The sequence below is a fragment of the Harpegnathos saltator genome, unplaced genomic scaffold (assembly GCF_003227715.2).
Source record: "Harpegnathos saltator strain DR-91 unplaced genomic scaffold, Hsal_v8.6 scaffold10, whole genome shotgun sequence".
Classification (NCBI taxonomy): Eukaryota; Metazoa; Arthropoda; class Insecta; order Hymenoptera; family Formicidae; genus Harpegnathos; species Harpegnathos saltator.
In genome coordinates this window covers 1,375,001-1,390,083 of record NW_020229873.1, presented here as the reverse complement: position 1 = coordinate 1,390,083, position 15,083 = coordinate 1,375,001, and the positions used below count along the sequence as shown (strand labels likewise).

At 40.1% G+C, this 15,083-nt stretch overlaps 6 protein-coding genes across 8 annotated transcripts in view; 3 read left to right on the top strand and 3 right to left on the bottom strand.

The window, feature by feature from the left end:
- Positions 1-530, top strand: LOC105190165 (histone H3). The gene has a single exon (XM_011152726.1). The coding sequence runs from the start codon at positions 32-34 to the stop codon at positions 440-442; it is 411 nt and encodes a 136-aa protein (XP_011151028.1). The 5' UTR covers positions 1-31; the 3' UTR covers positions 443-530.
- A 1,287-nt stretch (positions 531-1,817) lies between these two features.
- Positions 1,818-2,688, bottom strand: LOC105190166 (histone H4). Its single transcript, XM_011152728.3, has one exon. The coding sequence runs from the start codon at positions 2,644-2,646 to the stop codon at positions 2,335-2,337; it is 312 nt and encodes a 103-aa protein (XP_011151030.1). The 5' UTR covers positions 2,647-2,688; the 3' UTR covers positions 1,818-2,334.
- A 2,764-nt stretch (positions 2,689-5,452) lies between these two features.
- On the bottom strand, positions 5,453-6,030 carry LOC105190167 (histone H2A). The gene has a single exon (XM_011152729.3). The coding sequence runs from the start codon at positions 5,978-5,980 to the stop codon at positions 5,606-5,608; it is 375 nt and encodes a 124-aa protein (XP_011151031.1). The 5' UTR covers positions 5,981-6,030; the 3' UTR covers positions 5,453-5,605.
- A 189-nt stretch (positions 6,031-6,219) lies between these two features.
- Positions 6,220-6,742, top strand: LOC105190168 (histone H2B). The gene has a single exon (XM_011152730.3). The coding sequence runs from the start codon at positions 6,268-6,270 to the stop codon at positions 6,637-6,639; it is 372 nt and encodes a 123-aa protein (XP_011151032.1). The 5' UTR covers positions 6,220-6,267; the 3' UTR covers positions 6,640-6,742.
- Positions 6,743-9,028: 2,286 nt separating this feature from the next.
- Positions 9,029-11,923, top strand: U4-U6-60K (U4-U6 small nuclear riboprotein factor 60K). Its single transcript, XM_011152732.3, has 5 exons — positions 9,029-9,167; positions 9,352-9,922; positions 10,048-10,425; positions 10,522-10,735; positions 10,804-11,923. Exons 2-5 carry the CDS (start codon positions 9,397-9,399, stop codon positions 11,255-11,257), a joined length of 1,572 nt encoding a protein of 523 aa, XP_011151034.1. The 5' UTR covers positions 9,029-9,167; positions 9,352-9,396; the 3' UTR covers positions 11,258-11,923.
- A 312-nt stretch (positions 11,924-12,235) lies between these two features.
- Positions 12,236-15,083, bottom strand: part of P5CS (Delta[1]-pyrroline-5-carboxylate synthase) — a 37,300-nt gene continuing 34,452 nt past the window's right edge. For 2 of the 3 annotated variants that reach the window (XM_011152733.3, XM_025297609.1), the window contains 3 exons: positions 13,826-14,643; positions 13,039-13,329; positions 12,725-12,892 (listed from right to left, as the gene is read on the bottom strand). In XM_011152733.3, coding sequence (XP_011151035.1) covers positions 12,725-12,892; positions 13,039-13,329; positions 13,826-14,643 — 1,277 coding nt within the window. Of the gene's footprint in view, positions 12,893-13,038; positions 13,330-13,825; positions 14,644-15,083 lie in introns of all 3 variants that reach the window. The other variant, XM_025297608.1, reaches the window with a different exon arrangement.

The following is a 15,083-nucleotide window of genomic DNA, read 5'->3' as shown; positions in this document are numbered from 1 at the left end:
GCGTGACGATCGAAGTGACTCTCTGAGAGAAATGGCACGTACCAAGCAGACTGCTCGTAAATCCACCGGTGGGAAGGCCCCCCGAAAGCAGTTGGCTACCAAGGCAGCTCGTAAGAGTGCGCCTGCTACTGGTGGAGTGAAGAAACCTCATCGTTATAGGCCTGGAACGGTGGCTCTTCGTGAGATCCGTCGTTACCAGAAGAGCACGGAACTCTTGATCCGCAAATTGCCTTTCCAGCGTCTTGTTCGTGAAATCGCTCAGGACTTCAAGACTGATCTTCGTTTCCAGAGCTCGGCTGTGATGGCCCTTCAAGAAGCCAGCGAGGCTTACCTCGTTGGTTTGTTTGAAGATACCAACCTTTGCGCTATCCACGCCAAGCGAGTCACCATCATGCCGAAGGATATTCAGCTTGCACGTCGTATCCGTGGAGAACGTGCTTAATTAAAAACATTTCAATCGGCCCTTTTCAGGGCCACCAATTTCTCATTCGATGAATATCTCATTCGCAATGAATCATGAAATTCATGTTCCCCTGTTTTTGTACATTTATTTGATCTTTAATATATTTTAAACTTTAATTATAATTAATAAAATAATTATTCCGATTTGTATATCCATATTCTATCAATATCGACCAAACTTTAACTTGAGCTTAGATAATTTAAAGTAGAATAGATAAAATAGAATTTGAATAAATTTGAAATTGAATCGAACTTTGGTCGAATTTAAGTAATTTATTTCATCTTCATTGTTATCAAACTGATAACTCAACATGTTTCAATATGCTTCAAATGTAATTACTAATAGAATAGTTATTCTAATTTGTATATATCCATTCCTATCAATTTCAATTAAACTTTAATTTGAATAGTTTAAAGTAGATCAAATAGAATTTAAATAGTTTAAATTTAGGTCAAATTTAAGTCATTTAAGTCATATTTCATCTTCAATACATTTTCAACTTTAAATGTAATTACTAACAGAATTTTTCTAATTTATGTGTATATATATATATATATATTCCTATCAATATCAATTAAACTTTAACTTGAGTGTGAATAATTTATAAAATGGAATTTTTCAACAGTTTAAATTTAGGTTGAAGTTTAATCTACGTTAGTGATAATTAATGTTATTGCTAATACAATTGAACTGATTTAATTACATTTTTATTTAGAATTGCTCATTTATATAGAATATATATACGATATATATACGAAAAATTAATACCATTACATACAAGTCGATGACCACATTAGGTATCACTTGGTAACAACGTTTTGTACTATAGTAAGATCATGTTTATAAAAAATAATCCGAAACGTGTGATAAAACTTAAATAAGATATGTTATATTCATAAATGATTAACGTTCTCGTCACGACTGCTTTTAAAATCTCGAATTTTTATTCGAATACGTATTTGTACAACTGGTTTCATCTTTCTCTTGAAAGATGCGCTCTGTAATAAACGAAATAGCTTGCAATTTTCTTAAATGCTAAGGTTAGATATAAAGTTACAGAACATGTAAACTATAATTATATTGATTTCACTGTTTCGTTAGAAATTTATAGCGACGTATACAAATATTCGCTGCCATACTCATTTATTTTAGAAAACAGGGACTTTTGCAATACCGTTTCTCAAATGTGTAAATGTAAATCGTGAAAGTTATTCGCAGAAATAGCAATGCATCGTAATGTATATAATCAATAGCGCATTCACGGTTTACGTTTACCGTATCTGAAAGACAGTATTGCAAAAACTTCCCAATATATATACAATACTCATTTATTTTAGAAAACATGTAAGTTCTTAAATTAATATCTGGAACTTTTGCTTGTTACGCCTCATACTTTAATAATTTTATGACCCCTGAAAAAGCTATCCAGATTTTCATGATGTAAATTATTTCGAAATATTTGTATCGAGTACAAACGATTTACTTTTCTGAATATTAAAATCTGATAATGAATGTAGGAGTCGCTGACATATTCGATTAGTGATACTTTCAACGAAATTTAAATTCTTATTCTCGAGAAGAAATTCAGTATCATTTCTTGGTTAGATTGTATATATTTTAATGTTTAATCAATGTGTTCAGCTTATCCATCATGTATTCGTATACACGGTACGTTTAAAATAGATTAATAAGCAATTTTAAATTGCATATTTTCCTCATCTATTCGTTCGAGCTTCGTAGTAAATATGCTCTACATGTTTGCTGTTAATATTGTATGAGAATGCAGCGAGTGAGAGTTGACCAAACGTTTGATTAATTTGTGGCCCTGAAAAGGGCCGATTGTTTTGTTGGAAGGCTGCACGGTTCTTCGTTTATCCACCAAAGCCGTACAGGGTTCTGCCTTGGCGTTTCAGGGCGTATACGACGTCCATGGCGGTGACGGTCTTCCGTTTTGCGTGCTCGGTGTAGGTGACAGCATCGCGGATGACGTTCTCGAGGAACACCTTCAGCACACCGCGAGTTTCTTCGTAAATCAAGCCGGAGATACGCTTCACACCACCACGACGAGCCAGACGACGGATGGCAGGCTTCGTGATACCCTGGATGTTATCGCGAAGAACTTTCCTGTGACGCTTCGCTCCTCCTTTTCCCAATCCCTTTCCTCCCTTACCACGACCAGTCATCTTGAATCGCTAGTTCGAACACAGAATCTACCTGCAGAACGAGCAGAACTCGAATAACGCTCGCTGCCACCGGCACCCTCTTTTATATCCGTGCCGCGGAAGTCTCCCCACCCTAGCGCCACCGGCCAATCAGAACGCTCGTCGTTATTCCAGTCTAACGTCCTCATAACAGCACGATGTCAACCAATGAAACATTACACCGTCGTTTTTCACGCGATATATGTATAAATTATTTTCTTGGCGTGTACAACGAGGGGCAAAAACCTACGAATAGTACGATGAGTAATATGGCCACCTTACGCGCGTATCGCATCGCGCACGTATTTTCTCGTTACACGGAGAACGAAGAGCACAATGCTCTGTTCCTGTTGTTAATTCCGAACGCCATCGATTTGTAGTTACGAGGTGCTCCTCGTGAGTGAGGCAACAAGAAAAAATGACGCCCCGAGATATGAACGTGGCGTTCAATACTTGATAAGTGTCAGAAGCGTTTGATTAATCTCGAAGATTTATCTATCGTTTCGTTGCTGCGGGAAATATCTCTCGGTCTTTTATAATGTCTTTTGTGGCAATAGTTACAAGTAAACTGCGCAATAAACTACAAATAAAATACTCACATCCTGCAAGTGCCTTTTTCCTTCTGCCATTTCCTCTTTTTATATCAGCTTGTTTTATCGTCAGTTTACGTATTCAAGTATCCGCTTTTCAGAATGTCTCAAGTCCACTTGAGCTTCGTTTACTCTTTAACTCTGGATATATATGCTTTGTTTTAGAAACTTAATGCTATTTAATATGTGTTAGTTATTCAATCGACTATAGATTGAAGTAACATATGATATTCGAATAGAACGATCACATTTCTTTGGTGAAATGTAAAATCACCAGACTTGCAGCCTGCTTATTGGATTTTTGTTCGAAGACAGAAATTGACTCGTATTCTTTCATTTTATATAATCCTCTAATTCATAAAGTTAAGCTCTATATACCTTACATTTCGTGCTAACTAATCACATTGCCTGTACATGATTGGAAATTGTAATATGTGTGCATTTGTGTGTACCTCACAAATTTTTCAATAGATTGTGCATCATGAAACAACTTGGATGTTTAGAGCCAAGTGCATTTATACATCGAGTGTGCTTGGAAGAACGAGCATTCGCAGTCACATGGAGCATTATTGATTTTTTCTAAACCTCGGTAGAATTTTCACGTTAAATTATTGCGTTCAGATTCCGTAATTGAATCACTATATCTTGCTTATTGAGTAGAAAAAGTAATTATTGCTTCAGTAATTAATTTAATGTTCAATAATATGTTTATTTCCGTGAAAAAGTTACGTGTTTTAAATATATTTCATATTTGTCCTTTTTTGAACCGAGCTAAACTCAAATAAAAACCAAATATTAAATTCAAAAGTAATTTAATCAAGTATGTTCTTAACATATATCTGAATTAAACATAAATCCTGCTATGAAATGTATCTTGTAAATATAAATCATATTAACATTCAATATGCACCTAACCAAAATTAAGTCCAAAGTTGATTTTATATTTGGAACAAATAAGATTTCAATTGACATTTGGCTCAGTTGTTATTCGAGTTCAACTGGGTCCATAAATATATAAATAGAAATATAATATTATTAGAATATACGTATACACATATTGCAATTTCCAATCATGAACAAGCAATGTAATTAGTTAGTACGAAATGCAAAATATATAGAGCTTAACTTTATAAATTAGAGGATTATATGAAATGAAAGAATACGAGTCAATTTCTGTCTTCGAATAAAAATCCAATAAACAGGTTGTAAGTCTGGTGATTTCACATAACAAAGGAATGTAATCGTTCTATTAACCAAAATCGAGTCTGAAGTTGATTTTATATTTGGAACAAGTAAGATTTCAATTAACATTTAACTCGGTTGTTATTTGAGATTAACTTGGTTCTTATAAGTACAAATATAATACTATATTTGAAATATTTAACTATTTTTCGCAGATTCTTTTAATTATCTACTTTCGTATGTGAACTAGATGTATCAAATTATAGATTTGTTTCATCATATGTGAATTAAATACATGTGGCTAAGTACATACTTGGCCACAGAATAATCAAGTTATGTGAATTTAAGAGCTAAAACATTCAATCTAGGTTTAAAGACACGATCGTGTATATTTCTTTACTGAAATGACTTAATAATTCTTAGTTTGTTCTTATAAGCATCATATAATTAAATCAAATATTAAGCATCAAATATTAAATTATAAATTTATTTCATCGCACTTAATCTAACACATTTAACCACAGAACAATACGTGAATTTAAGATTTGAAAACGGTTAACCTGAGTTCGAAGACAGTGATCGTGTATATTTCTTTATTGAAATTATCTAATAATTCTCAGTTTGTTCTCATAAACATAAATAAATATCAAATTAGAGATTTGTTTCATCGTATGTGAACTAAATACATGTAGCTAAGTGCACATTTAATCACAAAACAAATTACGTGAATTTAAGATCTAAAAACCGTTAACTTGGGTTTGAAGACAGTGATTGTGTATATTTCTTTATTAAAATGATTTAATAGTTCTTGGATTGTTCTCATAAGCAACATTGACTAACTAGAAATTTGTAAGATTATTTATAAATGTTTTCTCTTGTATAGGTTAATAATACCAATTGTGAAATATTTCAAAACATTTTGATATTTGTCTAATGCAAGTATGACGAAATGTAGTTAACTTGAGCTAAATTGAGAGTGATAACCAAGTATGTCATTTAAAATAAACATTTCTCTGTACTTCATGTTATAATTAGGCAACTTAAAATGTTCCAACAGGAGTGGAGGAATGAGGTTAGATTCTTAGAGCTAATTGCAAATTGGAATTCCCACGTTTTGAAAGATTTGCGGCCCTGAAAAGGGCCATTTGTGATGTTTTCGATGTTTCAAGTTATGCCTTCTTCTCGGTCTTCTTCGGCAAGAGGACTGCTTGGATGTTGGGCAGTACGCCACCTTGAGCAATCGTGACACCAGAGAGCAGTTTATTCAGCTCCTCGTCATTCCTGATGGCTAGTTGTAAATGCCTCGGAATGATCCTGGTCTTTTTGTTGTCACGAGCGGCGTTTCCAGCTAACTCCAACACTTCAGCCGCCAAGTATTCCATCACAGCAGCCAGATAAACTGGCGCACCAGCACCAACTCGCTCGGCGTAGTTGCCTTTGCGAAGAAGTCTGTGGATACGACCCACAGGGAACTGTAGACCAGCTCGGTTGGAACGAGACTTCGCCTTTCCTTTCGCCTTGCCTCCCTTACCACGGCCAGACATGTCGCTCAAATAAAGTAGTACGCTATGACGCTCGATACGAAATGCTCGAGAGCTGAGAGAATTGTGCCGTGGATGCTTCACGCGCCGTATTTATACCGTTTCGCTACACCCAGCGTCGACCAATGGCGCTGCAGGACAGCTGCGCTCGGACGCATCTCGCACGTGATTGGTCGGCGCTGCTGTCGCCTGTCGCTATATAAGAGCGCGTCGAAGGAACCGCGTTCACTCGCTCTTTGACTTCATTGTCGAATTGTTCAGCGTACGACTTATCTCAGCGAAGATCGACCATGCCACCTAAGGCTAGCGGCAAAGCTGTAAAGAAGGCTGGGAAGGCTCAGAAGAATATCAGCAAAACCGATAAAAAGAAGAAAAGGAAGAGGAAGGAGAGCTATGCTATCTACATCTACAAAGTACTGAAGCAGGTCCATCCTGACACCGGTATCTCCAGCAAAGCCATGAGCATCATGAACAGTTTTGTTAACGATGTCTTCGAGCGCATTGCTGCCGAGGCATCGCGATTGGCTCATTACAACAAGCGCTCTACCATCACCTCTCGGGAGATCCAGACCGCCGTGAGGCTCCTGCTACCTGGTGAATTGGCGAAGCACGCTGTCAGTGAAGGGACAAAGGCTGTTACCAAGTATACTAGCTCAAAGTGAACGAGCACTGACCAAACGGCCCTTTTCAGGGCCACCAATAATATAATGTTGATATCCTTTCGAATCGTGCTAGATAACTTGAAGTGGACTTATTGTCAAACGAATTTATAAATATTCAAAAAACATGACTATAAAGTAATAGAAATCTACGTGGATAGATGGAATTGTGAATATTTGTTTGGACGATTGTTTCGTGAAAACGTTAATATAAGATTTCGGTTTTGAATTATAAGACATAAGTTTGTCTCTATTAGAAAGAACTACTCAAGTAATAGAACAGTTCTAAAATCGCTTTAATATAGTTTAAATGTATAATAAATCTCTAGATAGTTTATTCCAATATATAACATTTTTGTGCCTTAAATTTAAACTGCGTGGTTTATTAGATTTTAACAACTCAACCCTTGAAATTGGGATTTTTCAATCTAAAATCAGTTGTTCATAAAGACCGAGGTATATTCGATTCAATATTTAGTTGCGCTAATGCTTGGAGATAAAAGTTTATTTAATTGTTGAGTCATACATTTAAGAAAAGAGTCCTGACTTGTCGAGATGGATTATGATTTTAACTGATGAATTGAACAAATTTTTCTTACAAATAATTCTTTCGTATGAAACTTTAACTGAAAAACGCGATTAATTACAGAAAGGTATACTATTTCTCACTTAATGCTTTTACTGCCAGCTTCAAATATGCAAAAAATGCAATGGTTGTTTTGATACATGCTTTTTGACATTCAAAGGAGAGATGATCTAAACACAAACAAACAGGGTGATGATCCAGCCGGTTGCATTATTCGCATAAGCATCAAGAGCCGATATATCAGCAGATTGGCAGTAAAAGAGTTAATTTGATGATCTTAGTAGAAAAAATGATAATAATGATGTTTGTGAACCTCAAGCTGCAAAATGCTTTTTGAACGATCTCAATAACATTATTTTTACCGTAGTCATAGCCTGTTAAATTATTTTTGTGTATATTTTTAGAGATAGAGTAGAAAAAGGCTGACAAGTTCTCCCTGTCGTTATTTGCTAACGGGTCTAAGGTGAATGGCTCGATATGACCCGTTATTTTCGATAAAATACTGCGTTCTGATTGGTACATTTCCGAAGATGGATGGAAATGCAAATCAGCAGTATTTTCATCCAGCAAGCAATCCAGCACAAAAATAAGCACCGTATGTCGCTGGCTTAACTAAATTTAGACTAATTTAGACCCCTTAAAACACGTTAAGACCATCGCACATAAAATGACATAGGTATATGTATAACATAAGAGTTTATGAACCAATGAGCATCGAGTATTAAGTCGCCATATTGATTTACAATGCTCATTGGTTTATAAGTTCTTATGTCAAGCCAGCGGCACACGGTGCTTGTTTTTGTGCTGGATTGCTTGCTGGATGAAAATACTGCATTCTGATTGGTGCATTTCCATCCATCTTCGGAAATGCACCAATCAGAATGCAGTATTTTCATCCAGCAAGCAATCCAGCATGAAAACAAGCACCGTGTGCCGCTGGATTTATACATATGCATCTATGTCATTTCATGTGCTATGGCCCTCAGAGAATATTTCAATGATTCGAATTGAAAAAGTCAATTATGATTGACCATTCTTTAAACCTGCTATCGGTCGAAAATAAGAGGTCAAATAAGCCGGTCATTATTAGACCCGTTGTATCGTGAAAGTAAATAAGGGGTCTAATTCTGTAGAGTCTGATTCTTAGACCCGTTATTTCTGAAAATTAGTTCCGAAGCTTCCGCTACGAGCCGCCACTTACCTTAACGCCGAATCGAGATAGTAATACAATTCAATATTTAATCAGACGAGAACTTGCCGCGTGTAGCTATTTTTTATTTTATACCGGAAAATAGCTAAAATTCAACAAATTGTAACTGCGATAGAAATAACACTACTTGAGATAGTTTAAATAGCATTTTGCAATTTAAAATCTCAAATCTCTTTTGAGATATATTAATAATGCTGACGTTATTTATTGCAAAATTACATCGAATTAAATGAGAAATGGCAACCTTTTAAATTTTAATTTCATCTTCCGGTTAAAATCGTACATGGAAAAATTATTTATATGAAAAATTTAATAAACGCATTGTAAACAGAGGACTTCAAGCTTTTTATTTATTTTTTAACGAATGTCATACATCAATTCGTTCTTCTGTGAACGATTAAGACCGAAAGGGAATTTTTGCCCCATTGAATAATTTGATGATAAAAATAAATCAGAGACCTACTGATATGCAAATTAAAGAGAAAAAATTATATTTTTATATGATATATAATGCTATTTTCATGAAACATTCTGTTTTCGCGGTTCAATTCAACAAATTTCAAGCACAAGTGCAGCAAGTTCTTCTAAAAAGGACAGATCTCTTCAACAGTATGATTAACAGTGTGTTAACCTCTTTAAAAAAATAACAACTCTGTAATACAAATTTGTACATAAATATAATATATTGTGATAAGTTACAATTGTAGTGATTAATTACTTCGTATTAATTACTCCGTAAGTATTATCAACGACTTTATTCGTATTTTATTCGTTATGTCTTTGTACAACATACATTCTACATCTAATTGGTCATAAAATTGAGACTCCTTTCCGCTCCATCGTTCTCGATATTTTTCATCGTTTGTAAATTTAGTAACTTCATTTTACATGAATAATAATTTATACGATATTTCGATAGGCAAAATAACGAAAAACTCTCGCCGGTTAATCATAACCTCAAAAGATGTCCGACGACGAGGATTTAGTTTACGTGAAGAAACAGAAAACTGTGCACTATGGCTCGCTGGAGGAAGCAGAACGTACTCGGCTTGCAGCTGCTGTTGAAGTTACAGATGGTGAGAAGGATGTCACGACTACGGATGATATCACCAATGCTTCCATCTCAGCTGGGAATGTACACATTTCAAATGAGTATATGGAGCTGGAGGAGGAGATGTCCAAGGATCGCCAAGCATTGCTGGAGGAATTTGAACGTAGAAAGAAAGCTAGACAAATCAATGTTTCCACGGATGACTCAGAAGTGAAGAAACACTTGAGGCAATTGGGCGAACCTATCTGCCTGTTTGGAGAAGGTCCTGCAGATAGAAGAACAAGACTGAGAGAATTGTTAGCCAGTGTTGGTGAGGATGCTATTAAAAAGAAGCATGAAGAGGAAGAGAAACCGTCTCACATAATTGAAAGAGACACAGAGAACACGTGGTATCATGAGGGCCCAGATTCTTTACAAATTGCCCGATCATGGATAGCCTGTGAGTCTTTATTGTACTCTGTCTTTCCATTTTGCATGAAATCAGAGCGTAATATGCTTTTGTACTGTAAGCTGCAGATGTTGGACAACTTTGGTAATAATAATGTTTTTTCTTCCGACCTGTAGCATATTCATTGCCCAGAGCAAAAGCACGGCTGGAAAGGGCACGACTGGATCTCGAATTGCCAGCTGCGACTCGCACAGCGAGAAGACAAGAACTTCTGAAGAAGTTGCAAGCATTGAGCATCTATTGCTCTCAAATCGGCGACACGAGGCCCATTTCCTTTTGCCAATTCAGCCCGAATTCACAGATTCTCGTTACGGCTTCGTGGTCAGGCTTGTGCAAGTTATGGTCTGTACCCGACTGTACTTTGTTGCGCACTTTAAAAGGACACGCTTGTAATGTTGGCTGTATTGTTTTTCACCCAAAAGCTACGATAACCGAAGATGTGATAGGTGAGAACGCGGGCCAGACTTGCGTGTTGGCGTCTTGCGCGACTGACGGTACGCTTTTACGGTACCATTTTGCAAATCACGATATATACACCCGAAGAAGATACTTTTGCTGTGTCTACATTGTGAATGCATTGCATCTAACAGGTACAGTGAAACTGTGGAGCGGTGGCAATGGCGAAGAGCCGCTGGCAGAAGTGGAGGGACATGAGCCTAACCGAGTATCCAGGATAGCTTTTCATCCGTCTGGACGATTTCTCGGTACGTGTTGCCACGATTCGTCCTGGAGATTGTGGGACTTGGAGCAACAGGCGGAAGTGCTTCACCAAGAGGGCCATGCGCGACCTGTACATTGCATCAGGTATACATTTATTTACGATTGCTTGGTGAAATTATTGACTTCTGCTGCTTATTCGCTCCTTCATTCAGTTTTCAGTGCGACGGGAGCGTTTGCGCTACAGGCGGTCACGATTCATTCGGTCGGGTTTGGGACTTACGTACCGGCAGGTGCATCATGTTCATGGAAGGTCACTTGAGGTCCATCTTCGGTATCGATTTCTCGCCGAACGGCTTCCACATTGCCACCGCGAGCGAAGATAACACTTGCAAGATATGGGATTTGCGGAAGCGCACCTGCATATACACGATACCGGCGCATACAAATTTGTTGTCGGACGTGAAGTACCAGAGAACAGAGGGGCAATATTTGGTGACCGCGTCGTACGATAATACCGCCAAGATTTGGTCCAACAAGACTTGGCAGCCGCTCAAGATGTTGCCGGGACACGACGGTAAGGTCATGTCCGTCGACGTGTCGCCTGATCACAAGTTCATCGCGACCAGCTCGTACGACAGAACGTTTAAACTATGGGCACCGGAATGAAATGTGCAATGTACGCAGAATTCTTGGCAGAAGCCTGACACGTGTTCACGACAGGTGAAAAATACACATATGTAATATAATACTCGTGCGAAGTATAATAATAGAAAAGAAACAAGAGTCCGCTTCGCCGGTCCTGTGTAAGTTATAATAAACAATTTTCCACGCGCGAAGCATAAACTTGATACTGCAATAATCCTCATTGCGATCGCACGTGCATCTTTGTATCATATGGTCAGAATAAAAGAAGAACACTTTCAACAACGCGTATTGATATAAATAGCGACATTGCGATGTTATAACGTGTGAGGTAACATGTGTTACATGCGGCAGTTCTTCACTTTCAAGTATATAGCGCGCTCGATTGCAGCCGCCCGATCAGCTGGAGCGTGTGCGATTAAAACTCGTGCTGTTGTAATGTGTGTGTCGAAAATACGTCTTCCGTGAAATAGGTCTTATAATCGCACGTAAACTTTCGACGTTATTTATAACTAGGGCAACTGGCCGTTCAATAGGCGCACCGCGCTGTTGTGCCGACGTTTCCTATCGTTCTCGACAAAGCGAACAAGCATACGCGCGCTTCACTGTTAGATCCGAACTCTCGTCGCTCGGGGTTTGCTGAGTACGTTTGAAGACGCGGGCGACCTCGGAAACGAGAGGATTCTCTCTCTCTCTCTCTCTCTTCCCCTTCACCTCTTCTTTCTCTCTTTCAATCCACCGTTACGTTATTAACGAACTTTTACCGAAATCCCGGGCTAGGATTGGACGTACAGCCGGGCTTTGAAACTTTCGCGTACGCTGTGGATCTTGCGTCGCGTTCTGCCGGGAACGGATCTTGTTCTGAAAGTCAATTCAGTTTTCTCATTTACGGATCGCATTTACGGATAAATGTTTATCTTATATGTTAACCTTCTACTTGTGTCGAATTCTTGCGACTGTCGTTGTTATTCGCAGTGAAAGAAAAAGAGAATTGACGCCCTGTCTTTGTTGTTTCTCCTCGGACTTGGGATTTATTAAAAATAATGTCAAAGACACCGGATACCTTCCCGAGGCATCGGAGAGTTTCGAACAATTCTTCAATCGCTCTTATTTTCGCTTATATTCTTATAATCGCTTTTCTCGAAACGATGTCGTATATCTATTTTCATTAATACTAATTTTACGCGTAAAAACTCGAAATTTTACAATATTTTCGTTACATCGTTGCTTTTCGTGTCGTCGATTTTCGTATAATATACGCGTATACACAGCAAGAACAATTTGGTATAAATAAGAACTAGTTAACAGTAGTATACATATCACGTGTGCTTATTTTGATTTACATTGTCTCGCAACATACGATTTTCTTCTTTGAGAAATCCGCTCGTTCGCGTTAGTTTATCCCAGGGACGCATTCCATTTTATTCCATTTTTGCGACGAGCGATTCCCAACATTGTTCCGAGATCACGGGAGCTTCGAAGCGGCCAAATTCACACCGATTCGTACAGAGGTAAGGACTGATGGAGCCAGCTCTTGCTGCCGCCTTCGGCGAAGTCCGCGGCCGCGTGTCCGTCGCCCTTCAACACCCACTTGGTCGTCAGTAGGCCGTCGACTCCTACCGGACCACGCGCGTGTATACGCGCCGTAGAAATGCCAACCTTTAGCAGAAGACAAAGAAGAGAAATATAAGTATTAAATTATTAAAAGATGCCGTAAGATTTAGGCATATTTAATTCACTCACAACCGAGGAAGCTCGCGAGATTTCGATATGATACTCATACTCGGGGGATGTCGTAGGCTTACCTCTGCCCCGAGACCGAATCTATAACCGTCCGCGAATCTGCTGCTGGCATTGTAGAAGACGCAAGCGCTATCCACCTCCCGCTGGAAATGCACAGCCACGTCAGTTTTCTCGGTGACGATGACGTCAGTGTGACTGCTGCCGTACTTATGGATATGATTGATGGCGTCGTCAACGTCCGAGACCACCTCGATCGTGCACTCAAGCGCGCCGTATTCGGTTCGCATGCTCTTGGCGGCCGGCGGACTGAAGGTCAGCAGTTCCCTCAGCTTTGGGCCAGAATTGATCTTCACCTGGAAGACAATTTCACGTGAGGAAAATTCGATAAGGAAGGGGGGAAAGGTAATGTTCGGGGGAGGACCAGTCGAAGAGACGACTTTGGCACGGATGGAGATTGAGATGAGCCGACGGATACATACGTCGTTAAAATGTATGATATGCAGACGTATCTCTGTGTCTCACAAAGGGGAAGATCAACTCCAAGAAGTCTCCGAGCAATCGATGTATGCTTCAACGTGTAATTCGAATGTAAACTTTTTGCGACACCCGGTGGCAACAGATTCGGTGAAAATTTCACAAACACGAAATAAAATGTCACGAGAAACATTTGCATTCAGATTATCTCCGGTTTATTAATCCTTTGCGGAGTCGACCCGTCGACGCATCTCTTTGATATTCTCTTGAGAAACAGAAAGAAAAGTCTGCGAAGATTCCGAGGTAACTGCACGTTTCTCATCCCCTCCCTTCTTTCCTCTTCCTGCACATCATCGCGAACAGAGCTCGACTCACCCCCTCCCTCTGCAACATACTGCACACATCTGTGAAGAAACTGCCGCTCATGAGGCTCTCGTGTATCAGCAAGGTTTCCATGGCGTTACACGCCGCGGGGTAATCGCATTTGGAGTCCCGAACGATTCGCATGGCCTTCGCCAGGTCCGCGTCTTTATCGACGTAAACGTGACAGACACCCTCGGCGTGTCCCAGCACGGGTATGTGCTTGGACTGCTCCTGGATGGTGCGCACCAGCTCCGAGCTGCCGCGCGGTATGATGAGATCGATGTGCTTCTCCATCGAGAGGAGATCACTCACGTCCTCGCGCGTGGACACCAGCGAGATCGCATTTGCGGCGCCGAACTTGTTCAACGCCTCCTTCACGAGCTCCATCAGGTACTTGTTGCTGTTAGCAGCCTCTTTGCCGCCCTTCAGCAGCAGCCCGTTCGCGCTGGACATGGCCAGCGCGGCCACCTGCGGCAGACTGTCGGGCCTGGATTCGAAGATCACCAGCAGCACCCCGATCGGCACTGTGACCTGCTGCAGCTCCAGATCATCGGCCAATCTCGTCCTGCGGACCACGCGACCCACGTTGTTCAGCGAGTCTACCGCGATCTGACGCAGACCGGAGCTCAGGGACTTGAGTTTCGCTGGTGTCAAGGAGAGACGCGACATCAGAGCCTTGGCCAGGCTCGCCTTGCTCGCCGCTTCGAGGTCCAGCGCGTTCGCCGCGAGTATCTCGGACTGCTTGGTCTCCAGCAAGTCCGCCAAGGTGTTGATACACTCGGCACGCTCCTCCGGACGTAGCGCCTGCATCGTTCGGCTGCCGACACGAGCTGGAATTTCATTAATGTTGGCCGATGTAAGGCCAACAACGGTGAGGACCCCTTGAAGAAGCTGAACGTAGTAGAAAGATTATGATTTCCGGCAAAAGCAGTCTTAAGAAAGAAACATGGTCTCGACATGGTCGAAAGGAGAAAAGCGTCACACATGGTCGACACGTAATTCAAGGCTGAAGATATGAACCACTGCAATCGATCATGACGGACGGATAAGATGAATGGCGAGCTCGCGAGTTTGCAGAGAAGAAAGCATCCTTGGCTGTTGAATATATGGAAGCACTGGGAAATCTCAAGCATATGTAGCGGGATTGCTCCATCTTGCGCAAGACCGCGAAGAGTTCGCCGAAGTGATCGCCAACCTTCGCTGAGGAAGGCATCTAAAGTAGAGACTGATTTCCCCCGTCGGCGGGGGAAACTCGACGACCGCTGTTGTT